Here is a 20,706-nt window from a genome sequence, read left to right on the forward strand (position 1 = left end):
AATTGAATGCGTTTCAAAAGAAAGCAAGAATGAGTATGGTTGTTTTATAGTACTTTGGAGAAATTAGGGAAAAGTGTGAAAAACACAAGTGTATTTAACACATCCAGGCAGGGGCCTGTTTACGGTCAACTCCAGTGAGAGACCGATTTGCGCGTCTGCAGACCAGCCTATCTCAGCCATTTTGTTTCTGCACCTCTTCGCCATGGCAGAGATGGACGACGGTTATGAGCCGGGTATAGTGCGCACTCACAGCGGGTTTTCTGGATCTAAATCAGGGGGAGACAAGATGTTCTCCCTCAAGAAGTGGAATGCGGTAGCCATGTGGAGCTGGGATGTGGAGTGTGACACTTGCGCTATTTGTCGGGTTCAAGTAATGGGTGAGTGTTTTTTTTCTAGCTAACCGGCTAGCTGAAATAGCATTTGTGTACCTTTCTGGGATTCTTAGCTGGTTCTGGATTACCTCAACAGACCATGAACAGGCAGATAACATTGCCTGTATCCGGCTGACCCACTACCGAGTCGTTTTTTAGCAAAATAACACGGATGACATACTGCTGCCTACATAGACAGCATTTGTTGAAATCATAAGTGGTCACGTAAATGCTGACTCAAACGTTAAAAAGTGTCTATAATGGCCAAAATGCCGTGATTGAGTCGATCAAACGCAAGTTGTAAAACAAACACGAGAATCGAACCTTCCGTAGCCAAAATAGCGCTCGAAATAATATATCGAACATTCCAATGAGCCATGATGTTGAATCGAATTTTAAACTCATATTATTCATTTTTACAAACATATTTACATTTTTGAATGGACCAATGGAATATCTACAAGAAACATGTATCCAACGTTTGTATTCAAGTGTGAGGCTCAAAAACACATTTAAATGCACACAAATGTCGCTTTAAACGTTCGGGTGAACTTAAATGACAGTTTGAAGGTATCTATCATTCTCAAAAAAAAAAAAAAGTCAAACGCATCTGATGCCCAAAAGTGCCCAATCAATTGTGTAGTGTTTTCACACTACCATTAACCCAAGATATAGTCATTCTAATCCCCACGTTTAACCCCGTTTAAAGGAACATTTCATAAGCATTTGTCACACGTGAAATAGTTAACCCTGCATCATTCTGGGTAACCTAACCCTGGGTGGGTGTCCATAAGCTGACGTTTCGCACTGTACATAGTGAACTCTCAGGTTAACGGTCTTGTTTGCATTTTTGCAGTGTCATTGATTTGATGAATGCAACATGTTTTCATGAAGGCTCCAGAGTTGTGCATCTTTTCCATCATTTTTTCCACCCAGATGCTGAAACAACTGTTTATGCCAAGCGCTGTTTCAGAAATGGTCCAGAACACATTAAAGGGGGTCATATGATGTTGCTAAAAAGAACATTATTTTGTGTATTTGGTGTAATGAAATGCGTTTATGTGGTTTAAGGTAAAAAAATAAATAAAAAAACATTATTTTCCACATACTGTACATTATTGTTTCTCCTCTATGCCCCGCCTTTCTGAAATGCATCGATTTTTACAAAGCTCATCGGTCTGAAAAACGAGGTGTGCTCTGATTGGCCAGCTATCCAGTGTGTTGTGATTGGCCGAATACCTCAAGCGTGTGATGGAAATGTTACGCCCCTCACCATACTGTGATGCCCTGTCCGGCCGGAGCGACAAGACAGAAACATTAAAACCCATTATAAACGAGGCATTTGTTGCATCCAGTGGGGACATAATTATGGATTATAATGACTAAACTTAACCTCTGATTTCTAGTCGTGTTCTCTTTTGGAAGGCCAAACAAAGTAGTTTCGATTTCACAACGAAACAGCGTCACACACGGCGGGCTTGAGTGATTGGCAGCCGGCGGATTCGATGAAGGAGTGTCCGGCGGGCTTGCGGCAACCACATGTGACGACCCCAGGCTGGACTCCGCTTCGTCCACGGTGCAAGCCGATCTGGCGATCCACAGTGCGAAGTTGATGTATTTCCTCAGCGACCAGCACGGATCAGCTCCAGGCATGATGAAGAGTATATCATCCTCTTTTGGAAGGCCAAACAAAGTAGTTTCGCTTTCACAAAGAAACACACAGAACACAAACACACACACGCGTCTTCACGACATGGCGGCAGCAACAATACTACAGCGAGAATAAAAGTTACGCCTTCTTTCTTTGCGTGAACATTTGGGCGGCGTTATGCAAATCTTCCCACATCGGGACGTAGGTATGTGGGGGTGTGTTAGAACGAGCCGTTTTAGGTAGGCGTGGTTGACTCTTAACTTTTATAAAGAATATCTCTTTGGATTTGAGACTTTAGTCTTTACAACTTTACAGATCTTCTTTGTGCACCAAGAGCTTGTAACACTCCAAAGAGAAAGGAAAAATTTAAATCGCATCATTTGACCCCTTTTAATGTGAGGCACGGGAATAGCTGCTGGTTGCTAAGCATCTAGCCCTAACATTCTAATACCATATCTTCATATACTGCAGTGTGGGGTTAAGACTGCAAAAACACTGCTAAACCTGCTCCAGAGCAGGGTTTCTTAACCCTGGGTAAAAAGTGATGCTATTGCTAATCCCACATCTAATTTACAAGTGTGAAACATACATTTACCCAGTATACAGAGCAGGATTGGTACCACTTTTGGGGTGTTAAAGGAATAGTTAAAAATTCTGTCATTTACTTGCCCTCATGTCGTTCCAAACCTGTATGTTCTTTCTTATGTTAAACACAAAAGAAGATATTTTGAAGAATGCTGGTAATCAAACCGTTGTTGTCCCCCGTCGACTTCCATAGTAGGGAAAAATACTATGGAAGTCAATGGGAGCAAACAACTGTGAAATGTATGCTTGAAAAAATATGCTATTGCTATAATATTATAATAAACTACACTTATGAGAGAGTTGTCAGATTTTGTGATTTCAAATAAGCATGGTGAACAGTTTTGGAGAATTTGATGTTTCCCCATTCAAAGAGATAGGTGATGCACTTGTCTTTATGATAATTTAAACAAAAAATACAAAAATGATGTTTAGGTAGGCAGCTGACGGCTGTGAGACAGCCATGCTTTACTGGTTCATCACAAGTAAATGTAGTTAATGCATTCCAACATAATCAAAAAACAATTATACACAGAGTCAGACTGTAATTGCATGTGACTTTAGTAAATCTGTCCTCTGACAGAATTTTAAAATGACAGATTTCAACTATGCCCTAAATGAACAGAAAAAAGAACTGGTTATGTTTAAATGAATATTAAATATGTATTTTAAATGTATTTCAGATGCATGCTTGAGATGTCAGGCTGAAAACAAACAAGAGGACTGTGTCGGTAAGTCAACTGTAACATCACTGCTGGCATACTAATTGCCTGCCTAATTAATCAATTACATTTATCCCGTAATTAATCGATTACATTAATCCCCTAGAAGCAGATGGCTGCACTGTTCACTGCCGTTATAGTTCGCACTAATATTCTTTAAATTTTATCTTTATTTTTCCCATTTGTGACATACAGTATAATAAATTATATACTTGAGTCATTTATCAGTTTCTTTTATCCAAAGCGACTTACAGTACACCCAGGGGCAATCCAACTAAACCAACCTGGGGTTAAGTACCTTGACCAAGTGCACGATCCATAGTATCCATTTGCGTCACAAAATAAACCCTGCCTCCACACTGGTAGGTTAAATCAAAGGATAGTGTCACACTTAAAGGGATAGTTCCGCCAGAAATGAAAATGCTGTCATCATATATTCACCCTCATGTTGTTGCAAAACCAGTATCACTGTCTGTCTGTCTTCTGCAGAACACAAAAAAAGATCAATTGTGGAATGTCTCAGTGTTTTGTTTTTCTGGGTTTGAAACATCACTGTCTCTTATGCTATCTTTCTCTCAGTGGTATGGGGAGAGTGCAACCACTCCTTCCACAACTGCTGCATGTCCCTCTGGGTGAAGCAGAACAATAGATGCCCACTATGCCAACAGGACTGGGTGGTACAGAGGATTGGCAAGTGAGGATTCAAGCTTTGGACCCACATTTCCTCCGTTGGCACTACTCTGCTTAGGGAGACCAGACTGATTATCAGAGCATCTCCAGCCATTGAATGTGTAGGAAAACCTGTGTGCACGTGTGTGACTTGTCAAAAGTGAAACCAAGGATGTTGGCAGAAATCCAGGTGACACTGGTTAGCTTTACCATTCTGTCACCTCATACAGCATTACGAAGAACCAGCCAGAAGAGCTCCGGGATACGACAGATTCACTTGGGTGTTTGTGGCATCATGTGTGATTATAATTGAAGTTGTGCTGTGAATGTGTCTTATGTGCGTTAGAAATAAAATCAAATCTCAATGTTGTTATAGGTGTTTGTTTCTGATTACTGGATGGTTGATTATTTTTAAATAATTTTAAGGTGAAGATTTGCGCAACACACACACACACGTGTATGTATATATTGTTATATATATACACATACATACAGACGGATATAGATATATATTTATAAAATTAGTTTTTTTTTTATGATTATTATTTTTAATTATACATTTTTAGTGTACAAATATCTCTTAAAAAGCCCTCACAGCACAGAAATGAAGGATTAGATTACTCAAAGAAGATTTGGTCAGCATTAAATGAGAGTAATTATTATTAAGCTGGCTTATAGGCACATTTTACATAAGTACTTGCAAAGTGCAGAATCAATTCGAAGAAATAACATACTGGGGAGAAAAAAAAAGTTAATATACAGAAATTTCCATGACTTTTCTATCTTTCTTCACTAATTCCAGTGAAACAATCAGCTCAGGATTTGAGTGCTTGTGATTAGTCCGGAACCCATAAGAACTATTTCCAAGACAAAGATTTAGTTGGAATTTGACGCAGGCTTTTTTAGCCAATGGCGATGTAAACTCAAATATTTGTATAGATGGTTTCCCCGGTGCATTCTGGGTTAAGGTTTTGCTAAAGAGTGTAATCAAGGCTATATATGAGGAACTACATTGTTTTTGTAGTTGGAAAGACATTAAACAGTGAAACAAATGTCCACCTATACTACAGTACAAACAATATGTAATGTAATAACTTGTGAAAATGCGGTGTTAAATATAGTGTTAACCAAGAATAAAGCTTCTTAGACATTGTTTTAGGGTGCTCATATTCACATCTGGCAGCATTCTGGTCCACTCAGTTCCTGATGGATATAATCAAGGCTTCCCCAATATAATTAGAATATATCCTGTATCGAATCTATACCTATAGTGCATTTCTTGGTGTTTATCTGCAAGTTTAGATTATTTGATTTCTACAACAGAAAAGAATAGAATCTTTATTGCTGCACAACCAATTTATTTTCATGTTAGACATGTTTACATAGCGATACTGCTTGGCAAATCAATGAGGTGCCTCCTGGGATGTATTGAAGGAGTTCATATGTTTGTTGGACACTTGTTGGCTATTATCTGATCTCACACATTTAGAAAATTAAATAAAATGTTTGTAAAGACGTTTATGTGCAGGCACATGTTACTCTACAAAACTATTTTCCAGCATTTCAATTGTCATTACTTAATTTTCTAAGTATTTTATAAGAAGGAAAAAATAAACAATGTCTCAAATCTTGCCATCTTAATAAATGCTAATGCTGTATCATTATAGGAATATGATGTCAGCCGTCTGCCAGACAGCCTCCTCTGAAACATGGCTGTCCGTTGTGCAAAGCTGGGTTGAATGCAGCCGAGAGGACAGATTTAGCTAAAATGTTTACACCTAATGAAGGCTTATTCTCACGTTATTCTCATTCAATGTGCTCGTATAATGAGCTTTAAACCTACTCTTGTAAGCTCCTAAAGTCTTCAGACTCTCAAAGAACTGAAAACAACCATGAACTATCAGCTTGTAACATCAAGTATTAAATTGTAATTAGTTGTTAAGGCAAGTCTAGCTGCTATGGCTTAAACTTGGGTTTCGGAATTTTAACAGACCGCTAAAAGAATTAAACTTTAAACTAGTACTATTATTTCTCCAAGTTATTTGACGTATTTTCACTTGGCAGACAATGAAGTGGGCATCAAGGTCGGTTCACACTGGCTGACATGGTGAACTGGCACTAACAATGAAGGAAGGATTGAACTATAGTCTAGGGACCAGAATGTCCCTTTTTGCTTGGGCTAGTAAGAAACCTACATGCTAAAACACTGAATAGCAACACCCTTGAGCATTAAAGAGGCACAGTTTTACACAAGCAAGCACCACTCGCATTTTCTTCATAAACCTAGTAGAATCTAGTTCTGTTTATTTCCTTGAACTGAAATTGATAGTAGAGGACGGAGCACGTTAATTGCATTGTCTATCCCTTAACATTGTGGCTAATCATAGTCCAAAGCCTCTTAACTAAAATACGGCATAAGTTCCTTGAGCAGTATCCACGAATTAGCATACAAAGAGACTTACTTAAGAGAAAATCCTTTTTGAGGTTTTTAATTCTTACTGATCAATTACGTGAGTGGAACACGGAAGACTCCGACTTGAGGCTCCGAAGCCTCATTCATTTTGACTCATCATCATATCAGAGCTTCACTCTGCACTGCCTGTATCTCCTTATTTCTTATTCATTGCTACCTGCAGCGTCACATAGTTGACCCTTCACCTCACCACAGCCATGTGCGACATGGGTGGACTGGACAACCTGGTGGCCAACACAGCCTACCTGAAAGCACAGAGTCTAGACGACAAGGAGATGAGGAAACGAAGGCGTAGCCTAATTCTTCCCCAACTTGAGAATTGTACAGAGGTGCGTGCAACTATTCCCAAGGACTTTGAGGACATCTGTGAGCAGCAACCCATTGGGAAAACATGCTTCCGACGGTTCCTTTTAGCCTCCAGTCCAGAATACCTAGCCGCTGCAGAGTTTCTGGATGAGTTGAATGACTGGAATTTGGCAGAGGCCGGTGCTAAAGACAAAGCCAGGCAGAATATCATTAACAAATTCTGCAAAGCTGATTCCAAGAGTTTCATGGCTTATCTGACAGAGGACATGGCAGAAAAGTGTAAAGTTGTCTCTGAGAAGGACTTTGAGGAGGTGATGATGGGACAGGTTAAAGAAGCCACACAGGAGTTTCTAAGAGAAAAACCTTTCATTGAGTATCAGACCAGCCCGTTCTTTGATAGATTTGTGCAATGGAAGCAATTCGAGAAGCAGTCCATCTCTGATAAATATTTCTATGAGTTCAGAACTTTGGGGAAAGGAGGATTTGGAGAGGTGAGTATTTGCACCTCCTACCCAGTCACAAATAAATCTACAGAGGAAACCTTTTTTTTTTAAAGGAAAGAAAAAAAAAAGTTGTTGTCTTAGCTGCGGAGCATTGTATAGTTGGAGTTACTTACATTCATGTCTTTAGAATGTAGGTTTATTTTGGTTTTGTTACTTGCTTTCCGTAATCCTTTTGGTAAGGCAAACTACTTTCTTTTTCATTTTTTTCGGTGGACTAACATGCACTGATGTGTTTTACAAAATAAGACCAAGAATGTGCATTTAGAAAACACGGTGTCGTTTTGTTGTCCTGTTATGCATGTTGCAAAATCTCTTACTTATGAAGTAAGCCATTCACAGGTTGATTTTACCAACATTGGCATCCCATAACAAATTCAGTGCACAGGGACCAGAATTCCTAGCGACGGCCCTGAGTGGCACTATCAAACATTGCTCTGTTAGTTTCAGTGGAACAACATGACAGGTTCTAGCTCAACCTGTGGTGTGAGTTTGGGGCAAGACTATCTGTTTCTCCAGCCAATGGAACATAAGGTCACTATTTTTCAGATGCTATATAGGCAGAAATTCTACACTATACCTTTAAGACCAAACTAAACACAATATGCAATGTTTCAACTGAGTTGGACATCCTTTGATGAACAGTGGAATACAAATGCCAAATGGAATATAAGTCCCCTTGGCACCATCTGGGCACCTTTTACGTAATATTTAGTGCACATAATCAAGGGAATGGACACTGCTTAGACTACATCCCCTTTGAAAAATTACCTTTATCTGAATATTATTTCAAGTGTGTACATTCTCACTGTTGCCCCATATTACAGCAGGAATGTATTGCTTTGTACAAAATGTAGAATTCTTCCCAAATCTAGCCCATCTTTCCATTTCAAAAGAGTAATGTTCCTCTATTGAATGTTATTTAAATTTCTCTCTAGGTGTGTGCCGTTCAGGTCAAACACACGGGCCACATGTATGCCTGCAAGAAGCTAGACAAGAAACGTCTGAAGAAAAAAGGAGGTGAAAAGATGGCTCTGCTGGAGAAAAAAATCTTGGAGATGGTAAACAGCCTGTTTCTGGTAAACCTGGCCTACGCGTTTGACACGACAACACACCTGTGTATGGTCATGACTCTGATGAATGGAGGGGATCTGAAGTACCACATCTACCACACTGGGGAGATTGGCATTGAGATGGAGCGCATCATTCATTACACAGCCCAAATCATCACTGGTATTTTGCACCTTCATGCGATGGATATTGTGTACCGGGACATGAAGCCAGAGAACGTCTTACTGGACAGTCAAGGCCAGTGCAGGTTGTCAGACTTGGGTCTAGCTGTGGAACTACCAAACGGGAAAACCATCACTCAAAAGGTAAAAACAGTAACATAAGACAAGTCTTTATGATGTTGATGGTGTAGATTAGTGGGTAACAATCTGGCCTGGTATATTAAAACTTTGAAGTCTAAATCCAACAGATATCCAATATGTACAAATATCAGTACAACCTGCTGAACAACCTAGACAACCGCTGAACACCCGAGTCCCAAAATTACCCCCAATCATAAATGTGTGTGTAAAGCTTTTCAAAGTATTTACTAATACCTCTCAAGTTATTGACACTTGGTGATAACCCTAAAGCAGGTATAGCTAACCCTGCTCCTAGAAATCCAACTTTTTTTAAATAAGTAATTTTTCACAAGTGCAAAAAGATTACATTCTATAAAGTATGCATTTATGTAGTATGTACTGTATCTGGACATACTACATTCACCATGTTGTCATTGTCACGAGACGTACCAGCGTAAGTTGCGTCACGTCACTACCATTCATAAATCCTCTCCCGTGGCCTCATGGGATAGTAAAGTGTCCATCGAATGCACACTTCAGGATTACATATACGTACATTATAGGTAGTCGGATTTTTGTCACACTGTTTTTCACCTACAGGGAAGTATGCTCTTTCAGATGCAGCCGTAGATGCAAGCTGTCCAACCCTGCTTTAACACACCTGTCTGTCATTTTCAGGTAACCCTTAACACCTTGATTAAGGGTTAGCTGAGCTGAGCTTTTCATGATGGTATCTGTCCAGGAGCTGGGTTGACTACCCATGTCTTAAAGCAATATTTCCCAACCACAGCAATGTAGCTCCTAACATCTGGCCTCAGTTATACTAAACATTTTGAAGGTTTCCTTTATCCTATACATCTATGAAGTCTCTAATGAGCTGATGAGTAGAATCAGGTGTGTTTAATTAGGAACAGTTTGAAAATGTGTAGGCTGTGTCCAAAATCACATACTCCACATCATGATATCTGGTCACGAAAAGACCAGGTGCATGCATAGCAGATTGCAATACGAAATTGCAAAAAATTCCTAAATCAATATGAATTGCAACCCAATGGCAAAAAAAATAAATAAAAAAAAATGGTATGAGAGTATCTTATAGCTTCCAGCTCCCAGGAGCCAGACACCATAGTGCTACTGCAATGCGCATTTCCACAGATACAGCCCGTTGGAGCATCTCTCTAGAAAACATGCCCAAACTGTGTTTTATTTTAACAATTAATTGTATTAGATACTTAGTATTTAAATCTACCAAATCATAATGACTATGTTCAGTATCATTTTAACTGTATCAGCTCTCATGTATAATGTCATGGATAATTCCTTAGAATGATTCTAATACTTCCAACAATTAAAGGGATAGTTCACCCAGAAATGAAAATTACCTCATGATTTACTCACCCTTGAGCAATCCTATGTGTATATGACTTATTTCTTTCAGACGAATACAATCAGAGTTATATAAAAAATGTCCTGGCTCTTCCGAACTTTATAATGGCAGTGAATGGGGTTTAAGATTTTGAAGGCCAAAAAAAGCTGCATCCATACATCATAAAAAGTGCTCCACACAGCTCCTGGGGGTTAATAAAAGTCTTCAGAAGTGAATTGTAGTGTTTGAGTAAGAAAAATATCCATATTTAAAAGCTCTCTCTAACTAGAGAGTGGCGTTCCAGCGGATGACATAGGACGTAGAGTAGACGAACGCGGAAGTAATGAACAAAGAAGCTCAACGGAGCAAGCAAACAAAACTTCGTTCATGTCAGAGGATTTCGATATAGGTCAAGAGGAGGATGTTTTTTCTTTGCTTTAAACAAAACTTGGTTCTCGCTAGACTAGTATATTCTTACCGGAGCTTATGTTACCTACTGTACATCATCCGCTATAACACCATTCTCTTGTGAAAGCACATATGACGATTAGCGGAAGCTAGAGATCACAATTTTGTAAAGTTTTAAATAAGGACATTTTTCTTACACAAATGCATCGATTCACTTCAGAAGGCCTATGTGGAGTACTTTTTATGATGTATGGATGCAGTTTTTGGCCTTAAAAATCTTAAAGTGCCCCTATAATGGATTTTTGAAAATTAAGTGAATGAAAACATCCTGCAAAGTTTTAAATCTGAAAGTGCACCGTGTATAAAGTTATTGTCTCTCAAAAGAAAGAGTAATTTCATGCTGACTTCAACATGAAACATTAGCATATTGCCTGCCCACTTGTTGGTCGTTTCGCAATGGTCTCAATGAAAATGCAGATTCATTCTTTGCCACTAGGTGCAGCTTTTGGAGAGGAAAAAATAGCGCCCTGGTAGCGCTATATACAAAGCAGCACTGCGCTCACAAACGCTGCTTTATCAGGCATTGCAGGCATGATGAAATGAAAATGAGACCAATCGGACCAATCACTGCAGATTAGCATCACGCAAAGGAGGGGTTTGGAAAAATGAATCTTTGAGCGAATCTTTTGGGAGTCGTTGAGCAAGTAAGGTAAAAAAAAAAAAATGTTGACCTTGCATGCATGTCAACCTGTTGTTGGGGAATCCCAAAACCAAAATATGAACCTTTCATTATCCATAACAGGGGCATTTTAAACCCCATTTACTGACATTATAAAGCTTGGAAGAGCCAGGACATTTTTTTTAATATAACTCCGATTGTATTCGTCTGAATTCTCTGAAAGAAGAAAGTCATATACATCTAGGATGGCTTGAGGGTGAGTAAATCATGGGGTAATTTTCATTTCTGGGTGAACTATCCCTGCATGTGGGCAATATGCAGGACTTTTTTTTTTTTTTTTTAAATATAACTCCGATTATATTCGCCTGAATTCTCTGAAAGAAGAAAGTCCTATACCTCTAGGATGGCTTGAGGGTGAGTATCATGGGGTAATTTTCATTTCTGGGTGAACTATCCCTTTAACTAATTTTTCCAAGTAGCAAAATTAGAAAAATCTGAGCTCTACCAAGAAAATTTTGACTTTTTCATTGTGTACTAATATTTCAGACAGCCAGGGGTACCACAAGACCCTAAATAAGCCCTCACTAATGCTAATCACAGTAATACGCAAAGCTGGCATTGATCTAGGTTGGAACAGCACGCCCTTCTTCAGAAGAGTAGTGTGCCTCAAAGGGTTTGATTTGAGTCCCAGGAGACACATACTGGTGAAAAAATGGCAAGGGATTGTTTTTGTGTGTTTGACTTGTCTCAGGAATCTCTTCTGAAATGGGATTTTAGTGAGGATGATGAACAGGTCAAAGAGTTTGTACCATGATAGATGTCTTTAAATATGATTTGAAATGCTTTTTCAGGTGGCTTCAAAAAGGCTGAATGATTTTTCTCATAACCCCTCTTGTTGTCTTTTCCATCGTAGGCTGGCACCAAAGGGTACATGGCGCCAGAGATCCTGAAGCAGGAACCGTATCGTACGTCAGTGGACTGGTGGGCCTTGGGCTGTAGCATCTATGAGATGGTGGCTGGCCGTCTGCCTTTTAGAGTTCACAAAGAGAAGGTTACTAAAGAAGAGATAGTAAGGAGAACTCTAGAAGACGAGTGCAAATTTGAACACAAAAATTTTGACGCCCCCTCAAAGGACATCATCGGTCTTTTTCTGAAAAAGAACGTTGAAGACCGCCTTGGCTGCAAGTAAGTGCCAGCATTTTTGTGTTTCATGGCAAGAGGACACACTTTTTCCACTCCAGGTCATTATTAGGACGTGGTCAGTCCAACTCTGCCCTCTGCATGCCAACATAGGAACAGAAGCTTTACTCTGTCAGCAAAATCAAGCCAGTGTGGAAGCAATTTGAAGAAACAGACCGTTTCTGTCAGCCTTTCTCACTGAGAGCACTGGCAGTGGGTTTGGAGCCTCAGCACTGGGTTTGGACGGAGCAAAGCATGAATGTTAAACATAATATCTTTGGGACTTTCATTCTGTGGGTGAAGACACCAACAGATTCAATACCAGCTTCATTGCTCATAGGTATAAATTACATATTAACATATAATACTGTTCTCAATGTCAGTTGCTGAAACCATTTCAACCCATTAAAATTTTATTTTAATCCTATTAAAGGAACCGTTTCACCCAAAAGTGAGCATTCTGTCATTATTCACCCTTATGTCGATCCAAACCTGTGTGCTGTTATTTTTTCCATGGTACACATAATGAGAATCTTTCAAAGATTTATTGTGCAGCTTCTGACACATTTGTCAAGAATGGCCAAAAACATCATAAAATCACCATACGGATTCAGTATGACTTATGCACTTTCCGCTTTTAGTTTTCTTTTGCCTTTTCATCGTTTTTTGTGAGGAAACGAAATAAAAAATGTAAGCTATTGTTCACTGACAGTCTTTAGCTCTCAAGTACTGTGCTGAAGGCCCATTAGGGTTGATGTCAAGCCATTTAGTCACAAAGACCTGCAAAAACCAATGATGTTTGATATTATCGACGTCCAACCTGCAGAACTGGTCCATTTGATTTGAAAGCTTGACAGAGGGAAAGAGTGCCAGGATGTAATGATATTGGTCTGTTTATCATAATGCTGTTGTCCTACAAAAGACTCATATTAAGTTAAGTTCCAAGAGAAGGGAAAAAAAAGAAAGCAAAAAAAATCTTACAACATCTAACATTTGAACGTCCTCAAAATGTGGAAACTAATTTTGCATAATTTAATGGAAACTTCGGCAAACGTTTTTAAATACAGAACGCAGCATGCAATTTTGGTGTGATGTGATAGTAAGTAAATATGGCTGGATTATTCCTTTAATTGTGAGTAAATGTCATGCAATAACCATACATTTATTCATAACTGTTTATTTGCCCTTAGGGATGACCCTCTGAAACATGAGTTCTTCAGATCCATCAACATCCCTCGACTAGAGGCGGGGCTTATTGCACCTCCATGGGTACCAAACCCAACGTTGTGTACGCTAAAGACACGGGCGACATTCGAAACTTCTCTGAGGTTAAAGGGGTTGAATTTAATGCCAATGATGAGAAGTTTTTTAAAGAATTCAGTACAGGAGCAGTGCCAATTCCATGGCAACAGGAGATGATTGACAGCAGACTCTTTGATGAGCTTAACGACCCAAACAGGAAGAAAGTGGGACTGGATGATGATGATGAGCAAAAATCCAAATCTTGCACTCTTCTGTAATAGAACAAGAACATCTTGCACAACAAAACAATTGTTTGTTTTTTTTGTGCTTATTTACATATTATTTTGTCCTTTTTTTTAGATTTTCAGAGATCTTCCCATATAATCACATTTTTGAAGAAAGGATCTTATAATGACTACTTTGATGGGTTATTGCTATAATAATAAATAATATAATTTTAGTATTCATTTCTTTTAATGCCAAGTGCTTTTAATAAGCATTTATATGGAAAATAAATAATTTTGTTCTGTTGACGGTTGATGCATCTTCTGCACAGTCATATGCTGTGTCCTCACCAGTCTTATCAGATTTTAAAAGACATGTTAATTTTTTTTTTATTAATGTACATTTTTCAGTTACATTTCCCTGTAATTGTTAAATTGGTAATATTATTTATAATGAAGAAATCGTGTTGATATTTAACTGTATGCTCTGTTAAACACGCTGAAAACTGAAATGAAAAATGAAAATTCTGTCATCATTTACTCTCATCTTGTTCCAAACCTGTATGAATTTCTTTCTTCTGTTGGAAAGAAGAAGAAAAAAGTTGCTGGTAGCCATTGACTTCCATAGTATGGTCGTAAAATACTAATGGAAGTCAGTGGCTAGCAGCAACTGTTTGGTTACCAGCATTCCTCAAAATACCTTCTTTGTGTTAATCAGAAGTCGTCAATGGCTACTAGCAACTGTTTTGTAACTAACATTCTTCAAAATGTCTTTTTGTGTTTAACAGGTTTGGAACAACACAAGGGTGTGTGTTTTTTGTGAACTATCCCTTTAAATGCTGTGTTAGTTGTAATAAGGTCCCTCTAATAATAAACCATCCATTAAAACAACATCAGAACTCATTAGAATGTCTTGCCACTGGCTTGCATGGCTGACACACTTGTTAAACAGACGCCACTTTCAAATTCTCTCTCCTCAAGTTGCAAAATCGACTAGGCCTACTATATATGACCAACAGAGGTCACTGCTCACAATGAGATACTGTTTTTTTAGGTGGGAAGGAGACTTGTGAATAAGGGCACTGATAAACCCAGCCATGCTGAAGAAAGTTTATCCTTTTCAGAGGAGTAACATTTTTATGTGAGCTCCTAAATATTTTAGCCGTGCTCATAACTAGATTATCTCAAATCCTGTTCTTGTCACGGGAGATTATTCATGAAATACGATGAAGGACCCGGGGTCAGGCACGACATGGGAAAGAGAGGCTTGTGGTTGTGGACAGGCTGCAGATATTTGCCCTTCTCCTCCACGTTCCAGGATGACACCTCAGCTGTGTGATAAACAAGCTCTCCCGAGGCGGGTGGAAATCTCTGGGTGCGGCTCGGCCGGTGCTCTCAGACCCACTGCGCTGCACCCTGCGCCACATGCTCCAGTGTTTTGTCCACATCTAACGAGCAGTGACTAAAATAGCCAGTGGTTTCATTAAGAAAACAAGCCCCTTCTGTTTGTATTATGTGCAAAGGTTTACGTTATTAAACGTGAATATTCTTATGCTGCTTTGCTCTTCATCATCCCACAGACTGTTCCGTTATTGGAATGTTTTTGCCTGGATGTGTCTGGGTCTCTTTTAGACTTTTAAAGGATGATTTGGCTTAAAGTGAGCAGATTTCTGAAATGGAAACTGGGGATATTTTCCATTTCAGTGGTCAAAATATCACGTAAAAAAATCACTTGTTATTAACTATAAATGAAAAACTGAGAGTTTTTTTTAAATTACCTTTTTAACTTATCTTGTTATTTTACGTTTGTGCTTTTGGAAATGTATTTGTACTAACCCTAATTGGCCTTATTATTTTGCATTTTAGGCTAATTTTAAGTATGCTTTCTGGGAACATAATTGTTGCAAGTGTAAATAGTAGCCTATATAAACAAAGCCACTTAAAGGAAACCAGAGGCCATGTTTCTGGGTGGGGGGGGGACTTAAACCAGCCTAAGAGATGGTTGCCTGGTTTTAACTGGTCTTCCAGCCTGACTCTGATTTTTGTTTTTTTTACCAATTCTTTAGCTGATCAGCCTGCATGGGAGACCAGCTGAACACCAGCTTGGTCAGACTGGGAGACCACCTTAAACCAGTTATGTCCAGCTTAAGACCAGCCAACCAGCATAGGCTGGTTTTAGCTTTTTTTCTTTTAAGGAAGTAGCCAAAACCCCTCTAAAACTAGCCTGCTGCATCAGCTACAATCAGGCTTGAAGATCATCTAAAACCAGCCAACCAGTATTTTTTCCCCCCAGCAAGAGCTATCAAATTCATGGTTTCTGCAAACAGTGGTTGACAGAAATTCAGTGACGTCTAGGCTGTGTGATCCAAGTTAAGCGTTACGCTTTCTCTAATGGTAGACCCATGGACCCAATCTCCCAATAATAAGACTATCTCTGATATTAATAAGGTGTGGGAATTACTGTGTTGCGATGGGGTAACATTCGGGAATGTTTAAAATTGTGTGCAAAACAATCCCGCATTTTATTAAACATACTAACAATATTACTTACGTTTATGTGACTACATTGAAACTGATAACAGTGTCTTTGATAACTGATGATAATAGTGCTCCATTGTTGTCCAGCTCGCAGCTACCTCTGTTGGTGAAAATACTGATTGGACAATTGTTCTGGTAACCAGGTTGGTTGGGCCTTTTTGCAGTGTATTCGTGGGCTGTTTTGAACTGGCACGTTTCTGGGGACAATTTTGGGACAAATGCTGTTGATTACCAAATAATTTAATCTCATCCCTCAGTTAAAATTAGTTAATTTGGCATGCTATTATCATCCAATGCTCCCCTCATTTTTTTTCTTCTATCATGCGAAGAGACGGTCATGGGCAGACGCTTATCCTATTTCTACACTGCAGACAAGGACAGCAGCTGGAGGACAGTTGAGCTTCACAGCTCAAATAACACACATTTTTGCATTAAATAATTAATATAAGCACTTGAGCAAAAGCTTGAGCTCCAAATTGCTGCTTTTAACCATCTGTTTAACTATTTTTTGTTTTTGCATACCAATATGCCATCTAGAATTTGAATGTCTTGTTATTGAACTGGCAAATACACAAGAATGCTTTATATAATTGAGGACACTCTCTTCAGAGCTTATTGACATTTGTCCAGAGGACTTTACTATGGTGTCAACACCTCTTACAAATGATCTTGTCAGGTCTAATACTGGGCATTTATATCAAGCGATCTTGCTTTTGAATACAATAGACATACTTGCTTAGAGATTTTTGCTTGCGTTGAACTAATTTGCAGTTCTTGAGTGTTTAGTGGTGGATATTAAGCTGTTTTATCCGAACCGCCATCTGAAGGCCTCTTCTTTTGGTATCTTCTTTTACATTGAAATTATTAGGTTCAGATTTCACCTCGGCAGTACAGCCAGTGCTCTCTAATCTCATTTAACAAGCTGACATATGGCTGCTAACACAATACTCTCATGAAACCCTCCACTTCGGCCTCCTGCTTCACACTTTAACAGACTGCGGTCGGCCCTATAACATTTCAGAGGGCTTAATGTAATTTTCAGTGTGCTTGTGCATATGCATATAGGCAGGAACACAAGTTTAGACACTTGCATTTTACAATGAATTAATGTAGGACTAAGGCAAGCATCACTGTTACTGTTACTTGAGGTGTTTTTTGAGACCCCTAAACCAAGTATTAAACTTCCACATGTGACTCATCTTAAAAATCCTCTAGACTTAAAACGAAGAAGCCAAAGGGTGCCAAGATATATCATTAATAATAATAATAATAATATACTTGTGGGTGGACTCTTTTGACTTGGACCAGTAAGTTAACATTCTAGCAACCACACAGAGCACCCTAGCAACCGCATGGCAAAGTACTGGAAAACACACACAACTCCCTAGCATTAGTTTGTATAGGCAAGCAACCCTTACAAAATGAAAAATTTTGTTATTTTACACATTCTAAAACAACAGTATTAAGATCAAAACTAATGTTAAACCAATCAAAATTTATATATTATAATATTATATTTAGTGCTGTCTGTCACACCCCTGTGGACTGTTGATTATGGTTTCTCCCTCTGTGTCCTTATTTGGTTGTTCCTGTTCCCATTATTAGTTAATCACCTCATTGTGTTCACCTGTCTGCCCCTCATTATCTGCCCTATAAGTTCCTGTCTCTTGGATCCTAGTGTTGTCAGTTATTGTTACCCTGTGCGCCTACCCTCTCGTCTAATCATTAAAGTGTTCTGATATCCTTCATCCTCGTCTTCCTGCCTGTTCCCTGGCACACCTGAACGAGACAGAATAACTGACCACAAAAAACGAGATGTTTGGTGTCTGCGGCAGGGTGGTCGGGATTTGGAGAGGTATGTGGAGGAGTTCCTAGAGCTCTCTCACCAGGTGAGCTGGTTGGATTCTGTCCTCGGGGTCTGTTTTCGGCTGGGGCTGGATGATGACGTCATCAGCGGTGCGGTTCCCACGCATAGCTTTCCCCTGATCGAGCTGGTTAATCAGGTCCTGTATCTGAATAGTGGATCGAGCTGGTTAATCAGGTCCTGTATCTGAATAGTGTTGATATGGAGGTAGAGGAAATTGGTCTTCCTGGGTAGAGTAAAGTCACAGCTGATAATTATGAGTCTAGTCCAGTCCACACTGATATTCATGAGACCAGGCAAATTACAGCGTTTCTTCCCAGCGGTGCGGTTCCCACGCATAGCTTTCCCCTGATCGAGCTGGTTAATCAGGTCCTGTATCTGAATGGTGTTGATATGGAGGTAGAGGAAATTGGTATTCCTGGGTCGAGTAAAGTCACAGTTGATAATTATGAGTCTAGTCCAGTCCACACTGATATTCATGAGACCAGGCAAATTACAGCGTTTCTTCCCTATCCCAGACTGACTTCCAGCGTGGAGGACCCACCGCTGGTGTCGGCCCGGGCAGCTGGCATCCCGAAACCAGCGCCCTCAAGCCTGCCAGCCTCTGTCACATTCAGGTGTGCCAGGGAACAGGCAGGAAGACCAGGATGAAGGATATCAGAACACTTTAATGATTAGACGAGAGGGTAGGAGCACACGCACAGGGTAACATTAACAATAACTGACAACACTAGGATACAAGAGATGGGAACTTATAGGGCAGATAATGAGGGGCAGACAGGTGAACACAATGAGGCGATTAACTAATAATGGGAACAGGAACAACCAAATAAGGACACAGAGGGAGAAACCATAATCAACAGTCCACAGGGGTGTGACACTGTCAAACGATTAATCGCATCCAAAATAAAAGCTTGTTGCATAATATGTGTTTGTTCTGTTTCTATTTATTATGTATATATACATGCAGTATATATTTTGAAAATATTTACATGTCTATTTATATTCATATAATTTAAATTATAAATATATTTAATATTTAAAAAATAACATATTTTTTCTGAAATATATGCATGTGTGTGTGTGTGTATTTATATATACATAATAAATATACACAGTCCACATACATTAAGTAAACAAAAACTTTTATTTTGGATGCGATTAATCATTTGACAGCACTAATTATATTATATTTATTCTGTGGATTGTAGCTCTTCTCACTCTAATCTTGGTCCAAAAAAGAAAAGTTAAATTAAATGTATTAAAGAAATATCAATAATAAATGTATTTATGAATTAATATTAAGCTAGATTAGTAAATTAGTAAATATTTTTAGTTCATGATACCTAATACATTAACTGCAAAATAATATTAAGAAGAAGAAGAAAAACACTTTTACACTTTTAATGTAGGTTATAGGTAATGTTAATTTCTGCATGTACTAATACTTTTTCATAAGTTAAATTAACAGTTAATGTTAAGAAATAAGGACAATGAACAATAATTATATTTATGAAATAATATTAAGATAGATTAATAAATAGTTGTTCATTGTTATACATTAACTAATGTTATTGAATGGAACCATAATATAAAGTGTTACCAAAACATTTGTTACTTAAAAAAACATTCATTAAATTTGTCAAGAAAATTAATTTCAACCTTTGAAGCTTTTATCATGTCAGGTATTTCCTGACATGTGCTACATTAAAGTCTAGTTTATTTTTAGTTTTACCTTACAGTGCACCAGTAATGAGAGATCATACACAAATAGGTTAACTTTTTAATGCTGGCATGCACTGAGAGATTAGTTTTTGATTAGGGTTAATGAGGCCATGCCCTATGAAATATGCTAGAAGACAAGAGTGCTGAGATCCACACTTCTGTGTAGGAAATCCAAGATGCTCCATGATTGCTACTATAGACTACATATCCAGAGAGACATCTGTGGCTGCCGCAGTGACAGCTGGAACTCCACAGAAGATCTCTGAACATGTTTTTCCCAGGCTGGTCTGTCAGTATGAAACTCAGATACTCTTACAAAGACCGTCTCTTGGTCCTTAATGGAAATTGTTGATCAAATCACCCAAAGAACACCGCCATCCTCTTCGGAAAACACACACACCCTCAAACACACATTCACACCTACTTGTATAGACACTAAATATTTACTGTCGCAGCACACACTCTCAAATGTGCAAAAACCATAAACACATGCACACTTTTAGCGCTTGTGTTGCTGTGCAAGATCAAAGTGACAGTGACGGCAATTTGGAAGTCATGTTTGAGACATGGTCTGGCTTTGCTTCACAGGATGGAAGAGCGTAAAAATTCCTGCTCACGAATCTTCAGCTGATAACTTGACTTTTTCCACTTGTGTGTTTTCAATTGAGCGGGCCAAGAGCCGAGGAAGCATTTGGGGAAATAGTAAACCACTGATTATGACTTTACACGTCAATGACAAACAAGGCTGATGAAAAGATATTTCGGTTATACTTTATTTAAAGGTGTCATGTTGCAGTGAACAATCACTGTACAATCAAGTGCTGTGTAATATTGATTAACAACATGTTAAAAGCT

General features: G+C 38.8%; 2 protein-coding genes across 2 annotated transcripts; both read left to right on the forward strand.

Moving 5' to 3' along the window:
• Window positions 1-110: 110 nt before the first annotated feature.
• On the forward strand, window positions 111-4,365 carry LOC107563517 (RING-box protein 2-like). The gene is made up of 3 exons (XM_016248411.1): window positions 111-377; window positions 3,288-3,335; window positions 3,906-4,365. Exons 1-3 carry the CDS (start codon window positions 203-205, stop codon window positions 4,022-4,024), a joined length of 342 nt encoding a protein of 113 aa, XP_016103897.1. The 5' UTR covers window positions 111-202; the 3' UTR covers window positions 4,025-4,365.
• A 2,300-nt stretch (window positions 4,366-6,665) lies between these two features.
• LOC107563518 (G protein-coupled receptor kinase 7B-like) lies at window positions 6,666-13,778 on the forward strand. Its single transcript, XM_016248412.1, is given in 5 exon segments — window positions 6,666-7,265; window positions 8,213-8,650; window positions 11,993-12,264; window positions 13,449-13,531; window positions 13,534-13,778. Coding segments are annotated over 5 exon segments (1,638 nt in total).
• Window positions 13,779-20,706: the final 6,928 nt, after the last annotated feature.

Source organism: Sinocyclocheilus grahami, unplaced genomic scaffold (genome assembly GCF_001515645.1).
Source record: "Sinocyclocheilus grahami isolate Dianchi unplaced genomic scaffold, SAMN03320097.WGS_v1.1 scaffold877.1, whole genome shotgun sequence".
Taxonomy (NCBI): Eukaryota; Metazoa; Chordata; class Actinopteri; order Cypriniformes; family Cyprinidae; genus Sinocyclocheilus; species Sinocyclocheilus grahami.

Excerpts from the sequence above, each read along its gene's own strand:
- LOC107563517 (XM_016248411.1), top strand. The coding sequence starts at position 203 with ATGGCAGAGATGGACGACGGTTATGAGCCGGGTATAGTGCGCACTCAC. Across the intron at positions 378-3,287 it reads TTGTCGGGTTCAAGTAATGG|ATGCATGCTTGAGATGTCAG; the intron begins GTGAGTGTTTTT and ends AATGTATTTCAG. Across the intron at positions 3,336-3,905 it reads CAAACAAGAGGACTGTGTCG|TGGTATGGGGAGAGTGCAAC; the intron begins GTAAGTCAACTG and ends TCTTTCTCTCAG.